General features: G+C 40.4%; 1 protein-coding gene across 1 annotated transcript in view; it reads left to right on the top strand.

Moving 5' to 3' along the window:
- LOC126259330 (paraplegin) overlaps positions 1–22,686 on the top strand; it is a 95,106-nt gene that overhangs the window by 28,226 nt on the left and 44,194 nt on the right. Inside the window, exons 5-6 of the mRNA XM_049956026.1 lie at positions 4,780–4,944; positions 21,948–22,099. Coding sequence (XP_049811983.1) covers positions 4,780–4,944; positions 21,948–22,099 — 317 coding nt within the window. The remainder of the gene's footprint in view (positions 1–4,779; positions 4,945–21,947; positions 22,100–22,686) is intronic.

The following is a 22,686-nucleotide window of genomic DNA, read 5'->3' as shown; positions in this document are numbered from 1 at the left end:
GGCCTTGTTTCGACTCTGGTCTTTCAGTGCTCTGTCAAACTCTTCACGCAATATCGTATCTCCCATTTCATCTACATCCTCTTCCATTTCCATAATATTGTCCTCAAGTACATCACCCTTGTATAGACCCTCTATATACTCCTTCCACCTTTCTGCTTTCCCTTCTTTGCTTAGAACTGGGTTTCCATCTGAGCTCTTGATATTCATACAAGTGGTTCTCTTCTCTCCAAAGGTCTCTTTAATTTTCCTGTATGCAGTATCTATCTTACCCCCAGTGAGATAAGCCTCTACATCCTTACATTTGTCCTCTAGCCATCCCTGCTTAGCCATTTTGCATTTCCTGTCAATCTCATTTTTGAGTGTATTCCTTTTTGCTTGCTTCAGTTACTGCATTTTTATATTTTCTACTTTCATCAACTAAATTCAATATTTCTTCTGTTAACCAAGGATTTCTACTAGCCCTAATCTTTTTACCTACTTGATCCTCTGCTGCCTTCACTACTTCATCCCTCAGAGCTACCCATTCTTCTTCTACTGTACTTCTTTCCCCCATTTCTGTCAATTGTTCCCTTATGCTCTCCCTGAAACTCTGTATAACCTCTGGTTTAGTCAGTTTATCCAGGTCCCATCTCCTTAAATTCCCACCTTTTTGCAGTTTCTTCAATTTTGATCTATAGTTCATAACCAATAGACTGTGGTCAGAGTCCACATCTGCCTCTGGAAATGTCTTACAATTTAAAATCTGGTTCCTAAATCTCTGTCTTACCATTATATAATCTATCTGATACCTTCTAGTATCTCCAGGATTCTTCCATGTATACAACCTTCTGTTATGATTCTTGAACCAAGTGTTAGCTATGATTAAGTTGTGCTCTGTGCAAAATTGTACCAGACGGCTTCCTCTTTCATTTCTTACCCCCAATCCATATTCACCTACTATGTTTCCATCTCTCCCTTTTCCTACTCTCGAATTCCAGTCACCCATGACTATTAAATTTTCGTCTCCCTTCACTACCTGAATAATTTATTTTATCTCATCATACATTTCGTCAATTTCTTCATCATCTGCGGAGCTAGTTGGCATATAAACTTGTACTACTGTAGTAGGTGTGGGCTTCGTGTCTATCTTGGCCACAATAATGTGTTCACTATGCTGTTTGTAGTAGCTTACCCGCTCTCCTATTTTTTTATTCATTATTATACCTACTCCTGCATTACCCCTATTTGGTTTTGTATTTAAAACCCTGTATTCACCTGACCAAAAGTCTTGTTCCTCCTGCCACCGAACTTTACTAATTCCCACTATATCTAACTTAAACCTATCCATTTCCCTTTTTAAATTTTCTAACCTTCCTGCCCGATTAAGGGATCTGACATTCTATGCTCCGATCCGTAGAATGACAGTTTTCTTTCTCCTGATCACGACGTCCTCTTGAGTAGTCCCCGCTCGGAGATCCGAATGGGGGACTATTTTACCTCCAGAATATTTTACCCAAGAGGACGCCATCATCATTTAACCATACAGTAAAGCTGCATGCCCTCAGGAAAAATTATGGCTGTAGTTTCCCCTTGCTTTCAGCTGTTCACAGTACCAGCACAGCAAGGCTGTTTTGGTTAATGTTACAAGGCCAGATCAGTCAATCATGCAGACTGTTGCCTCTGCAACTACTGAAAAGGGTGTTGCCCCTCTTCAGGAAGCACACGTTTGTCTGGCCTCTCAACAGATACCCCTCCGTTGTGGTTGCACCTACGGTACGGCCAACTGTATCGCTGAGGCACGCAAGCCTCCCCACCAACGGCAAGGTCCATGGTCCATGTATACAACTTTCTTTTATGATTCTTGAACCAAGTGTTAGCTGTGATTAAGTTAAGCTCTGTGCAAAATTCTACCAGGCGGCTTCCTCTTTCATTCCTTACTCCCATTCCATATTCACCTACTACGTTTCCTTCTCTTTCTTTTCCTACTATCGAGTTCGTCACCCATCGATATATCGATATTGTTTTTCAATATATCAAGGGCTGATAATGATATTTTTTTAAAAAAATATAGATATATCGGATTCCTGATGTTTTTAAAAATATCAACAGTGCTAAATGGTACACTCAGTATTGCTGCTACGTCAAGTGCTGAATCATCATCATTGGATGTCATGGGTGTCCTAAAAGGCAAAGTGTTTGATTTTCTCCTTGAAGTCTCTCTGTTGTTTTTTCCTAATGTTTCTTTTGAAGGAGATGACATATTGGGTGATACTGAGGATACAGATACTACTGATTTCTTGTTTTACGAGGTAGTCAGCTTTGTTGGGGTATCAGTTTTCACCTTGATCACAAGACTAGAGTAAATGGTTGAGCATTTTTACATACATGGTTGTAAGTGCAAATGAGACCTACTACTAACAGTTAGGTTTTCTTGTAGGCAGCCTCCTTAATGCTGGAGTTTACAGTGGTCTCAGGGCGCACCAAGTGAATTCAGTGTTTGATGCAGCACTTCTCACAATACTGAGGACACTTGAGTAGCTGGAATGGAATTAGATGCCAAAATTCATAATTTGCTAATGGCTTTGCAGGTTATTCAATAGCTGTACCCAGGTGACAAATCATGGAAAATGAATTGTTATACGCAGCAGCCAAATAGTGGCTGGGACACTGATTGACTGGCAATGACTCTTTAACACATTGTAGTCTATCAGATCAACAACCTGGCTATGGTGTATTTCTTTCCAAGAAAAGAGATGTAATGAAGTGACTCATAGCAAACCTAGAGCAGGGCACTTCCCATTGGTGAATGGTTTCCTCCTCCAGTGAGAGGACCCTCCACGTTAAACGCTTTGGAGACCCAAGTCTGAGCATAGCACAAGCCATCACTTTGTGTAAAGAAGACCATCCCAAGTATAGGTTTGGCTGCAATTTGCTCAGCGTGTGAGCCATCTATTGCTCAAAAACTGGACTCATTTTGTATGAGAATGATATTGCTTCCTGTCCCATGACTGGTGCTGCTTTTTGTTGTCAATTTCTAGAATTATTTGGAAAAGAAACATTGGCAAACATAACAGCTGCTGTCACAAATGGCAGAGCAGCCAATATGATCACATAGGTGTACTTTTGTGCATGTACTCATTAGGTTTCACAGTTTGCTTAATTCTACTACCAATACATAACATTTGTTAAGCAAGCAAGAAATTTAGGAAACTCAAGAGCGAAGAACTAAAGTAAATATGGAAAATAGATCTTGAAGTTTGGTCCTTTCTTAGTACGTATTAATCTTGAAAATACATCAATTTCATATGTGCCAGTAACGCTTTAAATAATAGCATAAATTACCGTTTTTCGACTTTCTCGTTGTGTATCAATGTATGAGACATTGTAATCAGAATTTGGGATTTTTCTCCTGTCATGGTCTAGGCATTTAATTTGTTGAATGAAAGATGAAGAACGAAGTTCGTCCAAGCACACAGCAACAACTGCTACTGAAGGAAACACCATTTGCATCTGTCAATACATTCTGTGTATTCTTTGCCTTGAGTGAGCTGTTGCCACTGAATACAGGAGCCTTCATGTGGTTTGGTAGGTGTGCTTTTGTCAAGTCAGTAACCAAAAGGTGTAAGAAATTTCCTGAGATTTTCAAAATATCATGGAAAAGTAGCCACAGAAATGTCTACTTGCTTCCTTGTCCCAAAATAACAGTAGATCTTCTCACAGGACATGTAAAACTATAACATTTTTTGAGAAGCCTTGAATCCAAATGTTGCTGCATTTGTATCACAACCCAGGTGTTGTCCCGTTGTGATAGATTTCTGTTGCCAAAAGTGGAAAAAATAACAATGTCCTTCATTTTGGTCTCTGTGGGAGTCAGTATCTGCCTACAAATTGTCATAAACAGCCCCACCAAGGAGTCGTACAACCGGCCATTCACATATATTTCTGAAAGTTGGCATTGGTGAATAAAACTTGAAAGTTCCTCAAAAGATGTGAAAGTAGCTTTACAAACAAATTATGAATTTGCATTACTTCTCCAAAGCTTTCTGGGTGACCCTTATACTAGGGTTGGAACTTAAGTAGTGGCAACTATTTATTCACAGCCAATACATAAGAGTTATATGTTTGCACCTGTTACTGTCCTTCAATGTAGTCACCAGCATTGTGTAGAACCCGTTGCTAGCGATGTGGAAGGCATAGTATACAGTTAGCAGAGCCTGTTCTGTTGATGGTGCTAATGGAGCAGTCTACTGCCTGTCAAATCTCTGTGACCAGCTTTGCGAAAGAATTGCCGACAATTTCTGTGCAAACCACCCATCATTTTGCACGACAGTGCGCGGGCGCATACAGCGCAATCTGTGTCTTCTCTGTTCGGTCGATGGAACTGGGAAGTACTGTACCATCCACCATACACCCCAGACGTAAGTCCTTGTGACTTTGATTTGATTCCAAAGATGAAGGAACCACTTCGTGGCATTCGCTTCAGGGCTGTTCCAGATATTCGACAGGCAGTGGACCGCTACATTCACACCATCATCAGAACAGGCTCTGGTAATGGTATACTATGCTTTCCACATCGCTGGCAATGGGCTCTACACAATGCTGGTGACTACTGTAAGGACAGTAATGGTTGCAAATGCGTATCTCTTTTCTATTGGTTGTGAATAAATAGTTGCCACTATTTAAGTTCCAACCCTCATAGGTACTGTTTTCCCTCAAAGGCATAAGTTTTAGAAATGTTTTAGATATGTTGTTTTAGTTAATTTCTTTGGACCTATATTCACAAGATTGTAAATTTTGTAGACTCAACTTGGCCGGGCAAAGTTTACACTGGTTGATCCAATGACTGGTCCAGGGAAAGGAGTCCATTTCTCAGATGTAGCAGGTCTTCAAGAAGCAAAAATAGAAGTTATGGAGTTTGTTGACTACCTAAAGAGACCTGAACATTACAGGCGACTTGGTGCAAAGGTTGGTATATATTATATTATTCAAGTACATATTATGACTTTGTTACATGCGCTTTGATTAATATATGATGTGATGTCTTATGACCATCACTGAATAATTAGCACTGCTGTGCAGAACACTGTATACCTAATACATGAGAAGCCATTCGAGAGACAAACTGCAAGTGAACATGCGAAGAAAAGACCAACTCTTCATCATACCTCCCTGTCTAAAGTGTTTGAATGAATGGCATGCTTCCAGCTTTCTTATGTACAGTAGTCAGTCTGAAGTTATCTATTATTCCAGTATATTTCATTGTTTGAGGCAGAATTTTCGTAGTTGTTGTGTCGAAGCAGTGTCTGTACTATTAAAATTCATATGAAATAAGCATCTCAGCTTCCTACTTAGACAGCGACAGATGAATAATAGTGTATTTCTACCTAATTAAAATGTAACAAAAACAAGAAGGCCATGATATGCATGCATGTATTTCAGCAGCACTGCTACCTGTACATAGTTATGTAATCTCTCGGCTTTAATAATGAGATAGTGTGTGTCTTATCCCATTATGCAGTTAGAAAAAGTTTAACAAATAACTAATTCTGCATTCATTTGTTCTCTCAATGCCACATGTATTATCTCAATATTTATCAAATAATATATCTAAAAACATAGATGATGTGACTTACCAAATGAAAGTGCTGGCAGGTCGACAGACACACAAACAAACACAAACATACACACAAAATTCAAGCTTTCGCAACAAACTGTTGCCTCATCAGGAAAGAGGGAAGGAGAGGGAAAGACGAAAGGATGTGGGTTTTAAGGGAGAGGGTAAGGAGTCATTCCAATCCCGGGAGCGGAAAGACTTACCTTAGGGGGAAAAAAGGACGGGTATACACTCGCACACACACACACACACACATATCCATCCACACATATACAGACACAAGCAGACATATTTAAATATGTCTGCTTGTGTCTGTATATGTGTGGATGGATATGTGTGTGTGTGCGCGAGTGTATACCCGTCCTTTTTTCCCCCTAAGGTAAGTCTTTCCGCTCCCGGGATTGGAATGACTCCTTACCCTCTCCCTTAAAACCCACATCCTTTCGTCTTTCCCTCTCCTTCCCTCTTTCCTGATGAGGCAACAGTTTGTTGCGAAAGCTTGAATTTTGTGTGTATGTTTGTGTTTGTTTGTGTGTCTGTCGACCTGCCAGCACTTTCATTTGGTAAGTCACATCATCTTTGTTTTTAGATATATTTTTCCTACGTGGAATGTTTCCCTCTATTATAACTTTATCAAATAATAGTTTTATTGGTGTTAATTAACCGTTGACTATTATGATTAGTGCACATCTTTCTCATCCAAATTACACATTTTGGGAAAACATTAAATTTTGTGCATCCCTCACTGACTTCACTTATTGACAAAGATAGTTGACTGTAAAAAATCTGCTTTGGTCAGAAAGCTGACTGTAAAAAAACTTGCTTTGGATGTAAGTTTAATGCCTAATTAAAAAACCAGGATAATGCAGCATACCATGTGCTCTGTTAAAAGTGCTAAAAATGTGTGGCATGGGGTGCTAGATGTTCTCTTAGATTAATTAGCCTCATAGTGCAGTAAGAACTCTTGATGACAAAATGTGTCATATTTAACATTTGTAGAGTTCTGATTCAGGAGAGGAGACTTTTAAAGGCAGTTATTTACCTTACACAGAAAATGGCTTTAAGTGGTCTCAGGAACATTGAAACTGTGAAAGACTTGTTTCTTCAGCCATAATCCATTAATTGATACAGCTCCTCTGACCATGAAGGCTTGCAGCTCAACTGTGTTTCAGCTTTCAGTGTCGCCAATGTAATAAAGTCCCCTTTGTATCTCTATTGATTTTGTCCAGCTTTGTGCTTGGCTTTATGAGCATAAGATGAGCTGTGTCATACCTGATAGGCCATATCATTCTGTCATGTCTTTCCTTTCTTCAAGTGGTCTTTTTCCAATGTGTATTCTAGTGTCAGTTCACACACTCCTCCCAATTTCTATCCTTTCTTTGGTAGTCTACCACCAGTTTGTCAGATACACATTCTCTGGTTATTGATTGGGGAGGATTTTGCACCAAGAGAATTCTGTGTAAGCTTGCGACAAACTGTGTGCAATATTCTTGAAGTGCACATGATCTTTGAGTGCTGTGTTTGTGACTACTGTAAATCCTACGCAGTCATTTTATTTCCTCAGCAGAGCAAGATGCCAGCTATTCTGATTTTCATTTTTACAACGTGTACTATTTTGTTTGTGTGTAATGTTTCCTCGCATTCCTTGACACAAATTGAGTCCTACTGATGCCAAGCATTTGCTTTGCTTTGTATTTGTTTACAAAGTAGTAGTTCACTGTCTCACCTGTAAAAGTTTTACAGTTTTCTTTCTGCAAAAACAGTGTTTTGCATACAACAGAAGCTTCCCCAAGTTCATCATGACCTGTGTAAAATCACCTTATGACATCAGGAAGGGTCCTAGCAAATGAGCAGCAATGATGTCTTTGGTGCCCTAGATTATGTGATGCATTAGTCCTTGATGCCTTTGGTAGCTGTTATTGCCCTTAGCAATTGTCATATGTACACAGAAGTTTTATCACTGTTCTACTTACACCAAAGACGTGTTGTTAATTTTTCTAAACACTTATTGGCACTCAAGTCTTTGTTACTGAAATTGTGACCACACTATACAGGGCGTTTCAAAAAGAAAGAGCAGATTTCAAACATTTATTTCTCAAAAACTACAAATGATAGAAACACAATTCAAACGTTTCTTGTCAGAGAAAGGTTCAAAGTTTTTCAATGGTCCGCGCAGAAGTTCCATGCAAATCCGCAGTGGCGCTGGCGTTTGTTTGTAGGAAAATGGCGACGACACCACAGGAACGATCATTTTGTGTGCTGCAATTTGCAAAGTTAGAGTCCATTGTTGGTGTGCAACGTGCATTCCGCCGTCAATTCAACAAACAGCCGCCTCGTCATAAGCAAATTTATGAGTGGCATCACAGATTCGTAGAAGATGGTTGCATCTGCAAGCGAAAAAGCACGGGTCGTCCACGCACATCGGATGAAAATGTCGAGCGTGTCCGTGCAGCTTACGAAAGGAGCCCTAGAAAATCCACGGCACGGGCAAGTCACGAACTAAACATGTCTAAAACAACGGTATGGCGCGTTCTGAGTAACCGTCTGCACATGAAGCCGTACAAACTGCAGTTATTGCAAGCATTGCGTCCTGACGACCACAACAAAAGGTTCGAATTTTCAACTGCAATTCTACAGGACATGGAAGAGGACAATTTTGCCGAACGATTAATTTTTTCAGATGAATCAACGTTTCACATTTCTGGTAAAGTTAATCGGCATAACGTACGAATTTGGGCGAGTGAAACTCCGAGGGACGTTATTCAACATGAAAGAGACTCACCAAAGGTTAACGTCTTTTGTGCAATTTCGGTAAACAAAGTTTATGGACCTTTCTTTTTCATGGAGAAAACTATCACAGGAACCATTTACCTGGACATGTTAGAAAACTGGCTATTTCCTCAACTTCAGGAAGATTCAAATCACTTCATCTTCATGCAAGATGGCGCCCCACCACACTTCTCTGAACCTGTACGACGGTACCTAAATAACACCATTCCAGGACGGTGGATTGGAAGAGCAGGAGCACAAGATCAATGTCATCGTCTGTGGCCTCCCAGGTCACCAGACCTTACTCCCTGCGATTTTTATTTGTGGGGGTACATAAAGGACTGTGTTTATGTCCCACCTATGCCCGCTACTCTTCAAGAGGTACGACATCGAATTGTTGCGGCCGTGAATTCGGTAACTAAAGACCAGTTGCGTCGTGTGTGGCAAGAAATGAGATACCGGTTTGATATTTGTCGTGTAACAAATGGTGCTCATATTGAGGTACAGTTTTGATATTTGTTGTGTAACATTTGGTACTCATATTGAGTGAAGGACCGTTGGAATTGTGTTTCTATCATTTGTAGTTTTTGAGAAATAAATGTTTGAAATCTGCTCTTTCTTTTTGAAACGCCCTGTACTTTTCTGGCATTCTTAAATACTTTCCAGTCTTAAACATTTGAGCCGTTCAGTCATTTTGAAACTGGGTAAGGCCTCACAAAATTTTGAGCACTACCTGCTCTGTAATTGAATACTGCCACCACCCTGTTCCTCTTTCTTCCACTGTTCATTAGTTGGTTGTGAAATTGGGTATGGCCTTAAAAATAACAGTACAATTTCCTTAACTTATAGGTTGCCCACAGCCTCCTTGCATTACTTCGGGACTTCCACCACACTGTTCCTGTTATTTTCTTTGTGACAATGAATTTCAGGTCATTTGTCTTGCCTTTTCTTCTGTTCTCCACTGTTTCTTATTCATCCCTACTCTATCTGCTTCTGTTGTGCTGGAGTGGCCCCTATGGAACTTATATTGGTCACCTGCTTAATGCAGGAATATGATTGGCACTATGTGATAGGCTTTAGGCTTTGTGGCCCCGACATAGCACCCCCCCCCCCCCCCCCCATGGGACCAGGAGGGCTGCTGTCAAGTTACATGGGTGTGAGCGCCTATGTCAGAGTAGGGCTCCCTCATCAGTGTTTCAGAGATCGTGAAGCCTGTAGTGGAGATGGCTGCAAGTTATTGCTGATGCTCCTGGCTGTTAAGTGCCTGACACTGGAATAAAAGACTGTGGAAAATCTTCAGTGAGAGGGTTTGGTGCACTACGTGGGTGCACTTGGTTGATGTGTTTATGGCACTTGGAGACATCTTTGAGTTGCACTTCGAACATTGCCAGATGTAAGAGATGCATCACAGTCACCAGCACCTTGTGTTGCCAACCCTTGGAGAAAATTAGCACCTAGGCATTATCTTGGAAGAAGTATCGGTGGTGGCTCAATCAGCAGGAAGAGGAGCTAAGGACCATCATCTGGGTAACCTAGAGTTGTGATGGATGTAGCCAGCCATGCAAATTTTTGGCCATACTAGACTACTGTTGAATCCAAAGTAAATTTGGCCACAACTTCTTTGGCTTTAGTATCTGTCTGTAAATAGCCGTTGGCACTGACTCGAACTCTGGGTCTTGCTCCATGGGTAGGCACGAGAGGATGTCAGTATTGGCGTGTTGTGCCATTGACCTGTATTGTATATTGTATGTGTGTATTTGGCTGTAATTACATTGCAAGTGTTAGCATCTTGGAGACAAGTGTAGTGGTGTGTTCTACCCCATTGACTTGGGGGAAACGACTGCTCCCAAGCCATAGTCCAATCCATCTGCTGCCACAGTTAAAGGTTTGGACAACTCGTATGGCTTGAGACAGATTGGACAAAGAACAGCTCATTCGAGAAGCTGGAAAGTCTTGTTGCATGTGGGAGCCCAATTCCGTTTCACATTTTTCTCCAGTGCCTTGTGAAGTGGTTAAAGGATGGCATGAATTTTCTATAGTATCTTGAGTTGTCCCAGCACAGATTTTGTTGTTTAGTGTTGTTGGAGACTGGGAGATTCTGGATGGCCCATATATAATGGAGTGTGGTCCGGATACCTGCTGCACTGAACATATATCTCAAACACGTGACTTTTGGTATTAAAAAACAGTATTTTTCTTTGTTCCACTTGAGATTTGCCCACTTGAGCTTGAGATTTGCCCACTTGAGCACTTGAAATAATAGTTTAAGTTGGTAGCTAATTTCTGAGCATTTTTGCCAGTGACAATAATGTCATCTAAGTAGTTGACTGTCCCCAGCACCTCTCTCGTAAGATGTGCTAAGTTGCATTAGAAGATAGCCAATATGCTGGCAATGCCAAAGGGAGCCAGTTGATGGCTAAGGTGTTTCTTGATGCCTCATCGAGTGGGAGTCGGAAATATATGTCATGCATATCAATTTTTGTGAAGATCTTGCAACTGGCAAGTCAAGCCATGATCTTCACTTTATATATAGGGGAGGCATCATCAAAGAATTGCGTGTTTTGTGGTTTTGAAGTTTCCACAAATCCTTAGTGAACCTTTCAGTTTTTTGACAATGATGTTGGGAGTGCCCCATTGACTGTTAGATACTGGGGTCAAGATGTCCTAATTTGTAAGTATTGGGGCTCTCTCTGAAGCTTATCCCTGAGCACAAAAGGAACATTGCGCACTTTAAAGAAACAGAGTGTAGTCAAGGGGAGGAGTGCAACAGTAGCCTCAAATCCTGTGGTGCTGGACAAGGGACACACAAAAACTGATTCATACTTGGGAAAAAGATCCCTCAGGTATGAGCTGATCACGAAGGGTTGGATACTACTAGTGAAATCGTAGACTTCCAACCACAGGCCATTGAAAAGTTCTAACCTCAAAAGTTTGTAGCCTCCATCATATCAACTGCAATTAGGCAACCTGTTAATAAAGCTGCCTGGTACTGAACTTTTGCAAAAAAACTGGTCATTGACCATGATAGTGTCATTGCTGTAGCTCTTAAGTTCTTTGGAGAACTCGTGGAGCGGTAGAGAGACCAGCACCAATATGTTTCCAAATTCACAATGTTTATTGGAGAGCGTTTGAGAAACCATGAGCCCAGTGTTGACAGCTACTGTCAGCATGAGGACCCTATTGGAGTTTGGAAAAACGATCTGTACATGTAGTACATCTGGAGGGAAAACAGTGGATGCCACATCTGATCCTGAATCCAGGGGGTGAGCACAATCCTTGTTCATTTTGAGAGACAATTGGCAAATTTCTGTCTGACAAACATTTGTTATGGCAATAGTAGCACTGTTGGCACTGCTGCATCATGAAACAATTTCTGCAGGAGAATAGCTGTTGGAGACATTGCTTGCCCGCACTGTCTTTACCAGTTTGAAGGCCAAGCCTGAGGCTGTGCCAGCAAGTTGGTTGGGTAGCAAACACCTGAGATAGGTCCAGCAATGCTGTTGAGAATCCAAAAGATTGTTCGAAAAGCCGTAGTGATTGGGGGGGGGGGGGGGGGGGACAATCATATACATTAATAAGGATGCAGCCTTATGTGTTCTGGAGTTTAGCACACTGATAACAAGCCCCTGGACAGATCCTGTAACCTGGCTATCCACTCCCTATATGGTTGTGCAAAGAGCTTACGGTGGCTGAAAAACTTGTGACGGGCCACCACGATGTGTACTTGGGAGCCAAATAGTCCAGTAAGCAAGACTTCAGACATTCATACTGGAGGGCATGTGACTCAACCTCTGGGTTGAACTGCTCCAGTAGATGGTACACTTCAGCACCTGCATAGACCAAAAACACTATGCACTGCTGAATGTTAACTATGATACCATGTGCCAGGAAATGTTGTTTGAGACCACTGCGTAATTTCCCCATGGCTTTTTTGTTGAACGGCTGGAATGGTTGGGGTGCTGTTCAAAATCCTGTCACCAGTGAATCATTGCATGTCAAGCAATGGGAAAGTTCTGGTGGAGACGTGTTGATTGTAACCATCTTCTCCAGCAGCAGCTCTTGCCTCTGTTTATTGTGTAGACAGCAGTGACATTTCAGAAGCACTGTCCACCAGTTCAACAGCTGGTTGTGCAGCCATGCTGTCACAGAAAGTAAATGTCAGTTCACTCCAAACAATGGAGTTCCATGAATGAAAACATCATCCACCTGGGATGCAAGACACTCATGAAACTGAGTTCAACACAGAAAAACACCTCGTCACCAGCTGATATGAGGTGCAGTGAGAACACAGCCTGGGTAAAGAATGTTGAACAAGTACATTCATTAAGAAACAAATAAACTGAATCTCCACCTTGAAGCAAGTTCTACATGGATAGTATGTAGATAAGTTTAGTCAGCATTCAGCACTTGAGTTACACAATAATTGATGTTAGGGCAGAAGGCCCCAAGAAAATGTCAACGGTAATTTCCAGATTCACTTGAGAATAAGAAGTTAATAACACAAAGCCTTATGACAACTAATACTAATGTCCACACATGTCCCAAGTGCATAAGCAATGGTTTGGCAGAGATACTGACTTACTGACTGGAGTAAAACATAAAAGGTCATGACTATTCCTTAGTGAGAATTCTGATAGATGATTCACCATTGCGGTCGGCTCCTGGCCGAAAGAACAAAAAGGACTGAACTGAACTGAACTGAAGTGAACCAAACAGAACTGGCATGGCCTTGACGCAAGCCTAAATACTGTGTAGTTGCCAGGATATAGCCAAGTCTGTTTGCAGCCAAGTGACTGTGTGGAGGCACCTTTGATAGTGACCAAGCCATCACCTAGTGACACAGTGGGTGAGTGAAACCTTCAGGGTGGTGTTTGCTGCGGCTCTGCTATGTACATCACACTCTCATCACCATTGTGTGGTTGGTTGCCATGTAATAAGGAGTATTGTCCCAGTGTAGCATTCGCGACCTTTCCTTAAATTCAAATGAGCTCTTCCTTCCAGTACGTAGCACAGTTCAGCCAGTCTTCTCATCCTTCTCATTTTAACATTTGTTTTGAGTACATTTATTGTGTCTTTTTGCTCTTTTTTCCCACAACCTTTGCAAATGCAAATGGAAGTTTTACTCCGTAAAACACGTCACACACAATGGGTGAGCAGTGAGACCCCAGTCAAAAATACTAGTACATCCTAGTGCCTGAAATTTGTTCCTTCACATCTTACTCTACACATGCACGGCACATGTAACAGATTACTTTCCACATACCAGCCATCACCTTTTGCAATGTAACTGTGATTAGGCTTCTTGAATCTAATAACATCAGCAGCTTATCGAAGACTTTATCATCATTTACTGGTTGTGAGGTCCCACAAGATTTGATTTTGTTTTCCCATAACATCATTCAGTAAGGCTCATGCACTGTCTCTTATATATTGTATCTGCCACTGGCCCTACACCAGTTGTTTTCCTCATGCCAGGAATGCAACAATGAGATGGTGCCTGTATTTATATTGCTATCAGGTAGGTCATCCTTCTGTGGTAGCACGTAACCTGTGTTGAGCACTGCAGTAAGTCAGAGTGAATTTTTAACTGTTCCCCACTCCAGAATTGATTGTTTTGAACCACACTAAAAATTATGCTGTATGCTATTTTCAAATTGAATTGAATTTTTGAATTCTGAAGAAGACTTCATCATTTTGTACCCCTTTTAGGCTACTGACTAATTCACATCCTTTAATAATAACTTCGTCTCATTCTTTATCTGTGATTACCTCCTTCATTTAATATTTTACATCACTGATAAGTGACTGGATTAGGTTCTCTTCTTCGTACATCTTGCTCATGAGGCAAATGCTTGTTTGTTGGTGTACATTTCCTGTCATTTCTGTGAAATGTGCCATGCAATCTGGTAATCTAACTACAAAGTTAGTGCTTCACTCTTAAATCTATAGTCCACTTGTTTGATCTTTTCCTCAGTGCTGCATTTATATTGTTGACTTCTTGGGGTCTTCATCAAACCTTATGAGGAAGTCTTATTTTTTATTTTGTTCATAACTAGTTCAGCAGCTGCAGAATATTTCAACAGAGATAAAAAGTCGGTCATCAGCTGCACAAGAAAACCTTTATGTGGTTCAATTTACTGGTTTCAACAGTTTAAACTGTTATCTTCGGAACTGAAATAGACTCAAATGATTGGTAAGACTACATCAAAAGAAGACTCAGATGGTAGTATCCTACAATGGACGGGTAAAAAATACATATGTAAAGCAAGTATGTTAAAAACAAATGTACAAAGAATGAACAGCAGATATTAAACGGGTTTGGTGCAACAAATTTAAAACTGTAAGCTTGAGAGCCACACCATACTTTTGTTACAGAATCAATAAAATAGTGACAAGAATGAGAAGCCATACAACAGACAAATATCTCAAATCTGAGATATGTAACATTCAATGCAATGGTTGCCTGAGCTATTATATAGAACACACAGGGAAGGCTTTAAAACCCATTTTTGTGAACACTTACTCAAGTAATACATTCATTCTAATAAATCAACTTGGGCACAACTTCCTAGAACTGAAAAACACACTTTCCTCCATCCATCCTTACTTGGTATGGAAGTTTTGCATATATTCAACAAAGGATGCAAAATGAATCTTTTAGAAGAAGTTGAAATTTATAAACATTCCTGCCGTAACTATGTGAATTTGCTGAATGAACTACTTGCACTCAAAAACTTGTTGTTGCTTTCATTGTATAGCTTCTCTTTTAAATTATTTACAGTAACCTACTTCATGTCCAACTCATGTTGTATCTAATTACAAATTCGAAGCTTGCTTGATCACAGATTTTAAAGTAATTTCAGTTTATCATTTAACCAATATGTACTAATGACTTTTATGTAACATAGATTTTTTACATTCTGATGAGGTCTTCTTGGTATAGCCACAAACTACTACATGTTTATTTTAAATATGTAACTATGCTGTACACACTAGATTTCACTAAGCATCTAGATAAGCTGCAAGCACAGTTCTATGCACCATGTCAACTTGTAAAAACATGCTGGACCCCCCTGCATGCCTGCAATTCGACAGCATCTACTCCCTGGTATTGAAGCTCCTGCCAACGTACATCCAGCAGTTAGCCTCATCTCCAGGATACTGAACAGTTCAGTGTATCATCACTGTTCCGGTGGCCCAAGGCACCATCATAAACGTGGCACATTTCTTTAGCTCCCTTTACATAGTAAATATGTTATTTTTGATATGTCTGTTTGTTTAACACTAGATGCATGGATTACTGTCTTTTTACTGCTTTTGTTAATCATTTTATATGGTTTATTAGATTTAATGTGCCCTTGCTTTTAACAAACATTTTAGCAGACTTTATTACACTTTATATGTACACTAGCATTCCCACTTTGTATGTAGGTGTGTTAGACACCCTTCATGTCAACAGTTTGTTGACTTTTTTGCACATACTATGTACAGTTTGCAATTTGACAATTCATTGTTTGCTACTCATTGCAACATATAATATACTTTTAGCAATTCACTCTATTTTATTGATGCTATAACTAAGGTATCTTGTGGCTCTCAAGCTTAATTATTTTACATTGGTTGAAACAAACTGTCTTACTTTTACTGCTCGATCTTTGTACATTTGTTTTTAACATACATGCTTTACATATTTATTTTTTGCCAAGCCTTTGTAAAACACAGCTGTCCAAGTCTTATTTTGATGTTGGCGTAATGATTTGAGCCTATATCCATTTATGAAGATAACAATTAAAACTGTTGACACTAGTTAAGTGAACCAGGTAAAGGGTCTCTTGTTCAACTGACAACTGACCTCTTTTTTTAAAAAAAAAAAAAAAAAAAAAAGCACTGTGTCTCCTGGGGCTGCATTATTCCCCAGTTCTGCCTTAAATTCTCGTCTGTTGTTCATAAGTGTGTCCATTTCTCTGGTTGCTGTTCTGACAAACTGCTTTGGAAAAATCTTCAGATTTATTTCTACTGGTTGCAAAATAAAGTTGAACTCTAGCAACTTTTAATGCTGTTGACACGGTGCCAATAATATGTTGCCAGGATTGTGAACTAAATTGAGGACAGTCAACACTATTTACAAAGACCCATTAAAAAAAAGGAATAGCTCTTAAAAAGTCCAGAAAATAATTTTTTATGCAATCACAGATAATTTATAAGGAATTTCTTTCAAAAGATCCATCATAGCTATGTCACTGATCTTTGAGAAACAACAAAGATTGATAACCATGCTCAGTAGGTGTCACTACTCACAAGTATAAATTTTGTATAGACTGCCCTCTGCTGGGCTGGAAAGACCCAACTAATTTGTCAGGATGCAGTTTGAGGACCTGTGCAGTGTCATTAGATGCAGTAGAACAGTATTCAAAATTATTATATTTATTGCTGAAAATACAGGTTGTTTCTGCTTCTGCACTGACTAGCAGCTACGTAATATCGAGAGGAATCTGATAAATCCAAAAGGAGACTTGCTGCGAAGAACATTGTGTCAGCATGAAGTGGAAGCTGATGACTCCCAGATGCAGTGGTTTAGATTCCTGCTGGTGAGGAAGAAATGCCCCATCGGTAGTTCTGCTTTGGGAGATGGCAGCGACCAAGATGTGTGTGTTTCTATTCACACGCTACTTTTGGTAGTTCTCGATCCCTCCCAGATCACTGCCTGCATTTTCTCATCAGATGGACTGCAATGTCAAACACCATGTAGTTGTGCTGAGTGCTGAACTGGTCAACTGGCACTGTAGGCCATCAGACCCATGCAGTGCCTGGAGTTTAGGGCAGCTTCCATTGTGGACCGGAGTGTTGTTGGTAGACTGTCAGTCTACCCATCAACGCTGGTTGCTGTGCTGGCATCAATACTGGATGCTTAAATCCTTCAGTTGTTCCTTTGGTTCTCTGATTGTCTCATAAAACAGCAAGTGCAAGATCAAAACCAGAAAAATCTCTCACACAAGGTGTTAGTATATGACAACCAGAGAACAGATTGTGAATTACATGAATGCCATGAATTCTACCAATTGGGTGCCAGAAGCTTGTGGGAGTGGAGTATTTATGTCCCCAAGGAGAGACTCTGCTCTACCACATCATTTGTAATGACCGAATTGTTTCTGCTCTTCCCGAGTCATCAACGTTCTTCAGTTGTGCTACATTTGCTTAATGAATTTGTTGTAACGTCTTCACTATGTAGTCAAACTCTTGCTAGCCATTGTTACATCCTTCCTAGTGTCTCCTTGGCAACGTTATGGATGTAATGAAGGCGATTCTGTGTGCACTGCTGTAACCATTTTCCACAGAGTTGCTTGCAGTCTTTCTGGCAAGAGTGGCTGATATGCCTGACCCAGTAACAGTGTTGAAATGTTTCCACTTCCTGGCTGGCACCACTTCCACATGGTTGAGTAATGCTGCCTGTCTCAAAACTTATGAAATGTTTACTGTCTCATTCCCTTGCTAATTTTATCACGTAACAATTTTATTAAGTCAAACAGCATCTAACCTATTTGTTTCACTTTAGAATTCCTGCATTTCCGTGAAACCTGTGTGTCTCATCTTGCTGAAATTTGGGGTCCAGTGGCTTATCTGTCTATAATACCAATGGCTGAAAACACATCCCATTGTTAGGTAGCAGTAGCTGTGCACCTAGCTGGTTAAAGAACTGAGTCTTGGCTGAGCCCTCTGGCCACTTAATGAAATTGACAGATGCTATGTTAGTAGTACCCCTTCTCTCTGCTTCATCACCACCACTTCACATCACATCACAAGTTTTTTGCCCGCTATTTTGGTTGTGTGGCCATGCACTCAAGCGATATCATTCCACATTAAAGTTCATTAACCTCACAACTGGTAATTGTGTTTGTTTTCATATGGACAGAGGAAAAACCATTCCAAGACTGCACGTCACTCGGAGATAAATGGATGGATCCATTTTGGGAATTACTGAGAGGGGTAATAAAACAAACAAATGGATCAGGTAATTATAACTGTAATAAAAATAAAATGGAGATGGGTGGATCATAGAAACAGGTAAATGAATGTCCATGGATTCCAAGAGACAAGAAAAGGCTGACAAAATTACTTAGTGGAAGGTGGGTCAGTGACAGAAAAACTTGCAGGACTGACAAGGATGATCATAATACATGGAAAAGTCAGACGGTGGCATTTTTCAGCAGTGGATGTTGATTGCTGCTGCTGCTGCTGCTGCTGCTGCTGGTGGTGGTGGTGGTGGTGGTGGTGGTGGTGACAACAGTGATGATGAGAACGATGGTGATGGTGATGGTGATTGGCTCACATGTTAATAGCACTGTTTGTTCATCCATGCAGACCCGCATCAATTGGCTTCACGAAGCTGATTGAACCCCCAATCTGAGCACCCCATTGTAGAAAAAATTTGACATATCTCTCTCTCTCTCTCTCTCTCTCTCTCTCTCTCTCTCTGTGTGTGTGTGTGTGTGTGTGTGTGTGTGTGTGTGTGTCGGAGGGTATTCTGAGTGTACAGTATCAACTGCTTTCTATATCTTCTCCATATTTTGTTCGTGGACTATGCCACAGTATTATTATATCACTACAGTGATGAGCCAGAGCATTATGACCACCTTCCTAATAGGCAGAATTTTTACCTTTGACACGTATAACAGCGGTGACATATCGTGGCATGGAAGCGTGGTGCCTTGCATGAGCTCCACTTGACCCATGGATGCCCACATGAATGTTCCCAGAACATAGTGGAGTCACCACGATATAGATGTCAAGTAGCTGTTTCCTTGAAGATTCATGCTCTCTCATCAGCATGATGAAGAAGGTATTGGGTATTCAGCATGCCATGTAACATTCTGCCACGGCACCAACATCCAGTGCCTATGGTTACGTGCCCATTTCAGTTGTAATTGCTGATGTCGTGGTGTTAACATTAGCACAGGCATGAGGCCCATTGTTTGGAGTGTTCAGTGCAATGTGTGTTCAGACACACTTGTACTCTGCCCAGCATTAAAGTCTGATGTTAGTTCCTCCAAAGTTTGTCACCTGTCTGGTTTTACCAATGTGCCCAACTTACAACGTCCAGCATGTGCAATGATGGGTGACTGCCCAACCCCACGACATCCAGCTGTAGTGTCACCTTGGTTTTGCCACATGCTGAAGACCTTCACCACAGCACTCTTAAAACACTCGACAAGTCGTGCAGTTTCCAAAATGCTCGTGCCAAGCCTTTGGGCCATTACCATCTGCCCTCGGTCAAACTAAGATAGATCGTGTGCCTTCTACATTCTACACATGGACAGCACACTCATTGACACTACATGCACTGTGCAGGTGTCTGACCAGCAGCCATTGCTCACCAGGTGACGGTACTATCGCCTGGAAGAGTTTATATTGATAATATGTCGGTGGTTATAATGTTCTGGCTGATCAGTGTATTAACAAAAAAAGAAAAATAAACAGTCATTGCTCAGACATGATCCTGCTGACATATCTGTCTCAAGTTTGGCAGCATTCTTAGGGAAAGCCATCTATTTGCTTGATTTCATGCATAGAAAGGCTTCATAAAGGAATGGAGCGACGTTGACCAGTAAAAGGCAAGATTTTCTTTTTTTTTTTTATAATGACTCATTAAGGATGTACTGGACAGCGTTTTCTGTGCCACTAGTTCACGTGGCCTAGTTTGTAGGATTCAGTTACTGAAAAAAAAAAAAGCTGTTATTCTAATAGCAGGTGTAATGTGGAAGAGGCTTGCAGTGTTGCCCGTAACCTTTGCTCACCCCATTCCCTTTCCATTCTAGTTATTCTCCACTCTGTTGTTCTCACTCTGCTTGGTTTGTTACCCAAATTAATCCACATTTTTGTCACTGCCACTGAAAAAGAAAGCTTTATATCCATCTCTGTCACCTCCCAATATTGTACTATCTGACCCTATCATTTGTCCATCCATCCATCCATCCATCAATCCAGCCAGCCAGCCAGCCAGCCAGCAATCATGTTCCATGTATCCCACAAGTTGTCAAGGATGTTTCGACTACTCTGCAGAAGTTTAATTGGAAAGCCCTTGCACATTCTCCATACAATCCTGATCCCTCCCCATGCAATTTCCATATTTTTGGAGCCCTGAAGAAAGACTTATGTGACCATCAATTTACTTCATGTGAAGAGGTGCGCATCAGGGTACAATCATGGTTCCATAAGCAACAGTAATCCATGAAGGCATTGACTGTCTTGCCTCACAGTGGGATAAATATATTAACAGTTATGCAGTTACTTTATAGTAAACAGTTTACTACTTTTTTCTACGTGTCTCATTTTCATGTGACTGCTCCATATGCTTTTTGTTATGCTAGTTACATTTATTAAAATAAAATGGAAGAAAGCTGCTGCAGCCTTAGTTATATCAAATAGCTGCTGCTTATCTACTATTAGTAGCTTTCTATTTACATGATTACAGTAGTGTTGTACAAAGAAAATATGTAACTACACCTGTAAATACTCCTTGCATACAGCTTTACGACAAGCACTGCTACTTGCTATGTGGCTAACAGAACTTTTCAATTCCTGTTTCTAGATATTCAGAAGATTTGTAAAACAAATGGCTAATGAGACATGTTTCTAATATTCTTTTGAATTGGTAGGGTTTCCCAATTTCCTCGTGTATGTTAACTGGAAGCTAGTTGAATATATTGTCGCCAGAGTACTTAACTCCATTCTGAACCACTTTCGTAGGCAATTTTGAAAAGACTGGAGGAAGTGAAACAGTTGTCTTAGTTATCTCGAGTTATTTTATAGGTCAGTGCTAATATAAAATATGCAAGTTTGTCAGAAAATCATAAGTAATTGATCACAAAGATGGCTTAAGGGCAGTCATATGGAACTGGCACAAGATTTTAATATTCAGCTATAAACCCCATCGTAGCCAGCAGAATGGTTATTTTTAGTGACCTCATAATTTTTGTAATCTCCTTAGGGGCTGAATTTTTTAAACTAATGTTCTTGTTAGTGCATGCAGTGTCTACAAAGACAAAGTAATGTATCTATATTTGGTTGTTTGTTAAAGGATGGGATGTTTGCTGCGACTGTGAAGAAGTGATCATTGAATTTTATGGCCAATGATTTGAATGTGTCACCATTTCCGTTAGTGCTATTTTGTGGGATTCTAATTTCATTGTTGCTTAATAAGGTCCAAAATTGTTTTTGCTTTATTCTTGTAGCATTGTAATTTTTGAGTGTAGTTTTGGTTTTTTAATAAGACGGGGGATTTTGCAATACTGGTGAAATTGGAGTTTCAATTGTTGACTGCAGGTTGCCCTCAGTTTTTGTAAATCTCTTTCTTATTAACTAAAGATACTTTAATCCTTGGAGCTATTCATCCCTTATCCTTACTGCTGTTCAGTTTTCCCCTTGTTTGTTTTATTTGTCTCCTTGCCGAAACGGGTGATTTTCTGACCTTTAATGTTGAAAATTGCATCATGTATTAGTTATCTTCAGATGAATGTTTGCCTGTCCTCATTTATCATTTTCCTTTCATTTAATGTGTCTTGAATATTTAACAACATTTGTTTCATAGGTACCCAAGGGAGCATTACTTCTTGGGCCTCCAGGATGTGGAAAAACCCTTCTTGCCAAAGCTGTTGCAACAGAGGCTAATGTTCCTTTCTTATCAATGAATGGTTCAGAGTTTATTGAGATGATTGGAGGCCTTGGAGCTGCAAGAGTGAGGTAAAGATCTTTATTTGCAGTGTACAACAACAATGATTATATCTAGCAACTGTGTTTCCAGAAGTAGGAGGTGCATGTAGATGGAAGGGGGGATTGGGGGGGGGGGGGAGGGGGGGCTAGAGAGGTGTGCCTTCACGGACAAATTCTAAAAGGTTCTGTACACAATAACAGCACTAAATGTCATTAAGGTTACATGTTCACCAAGTAGGTTTGCCCTGTATGGATTGTGGGTTTGACCCTTTCTCAATAATAATAATAATAATAATAATAATAATAATGTCTGAGACAGGAAAGAATAATAATAATTCACATGAAAGGCCTTAAATGGTTTCACATTGTCAAAGTTGTGCACTAGTTTGTACAAATCACTTTGCAAAAATGGTTTTAATACTGTTTACTTTTCCCATCATGGGCTATATTGTTGAAAGAATTTCGACCACCCATGGATTCTTGGTAAATGCACTTTGATGTGGTACTCAGCTGTTTCTGCTATTTTTTGTAGCCGGCTGGTGTGGCCGAGGGGTTCTAGGCGCTTCAGTCTGGAACTGCATGACTGCTACAGTCACAGGTTCGAATCCTGCCTCGGG

This window comes from Schistocerca nitens, chromosome 5 (genome assembly GCF_023898315.1).
Source record: "Schistocerca nitens isolate TAMUIC-IGC-003100 chromosome 5, iqSchNite1.1, whole genome shotgun sequence".
Lineage (NCBI taxonomy): Eukaryota > Metazoa > Arthropoda > Insecta > Orthoptera > Acrididae > Schistocerca > Schistocerca nitens.
Note: the sequence above shows the minus strand (reverse complement) of the source record. Positions and strands in the feature narration are given on the sequence as shown.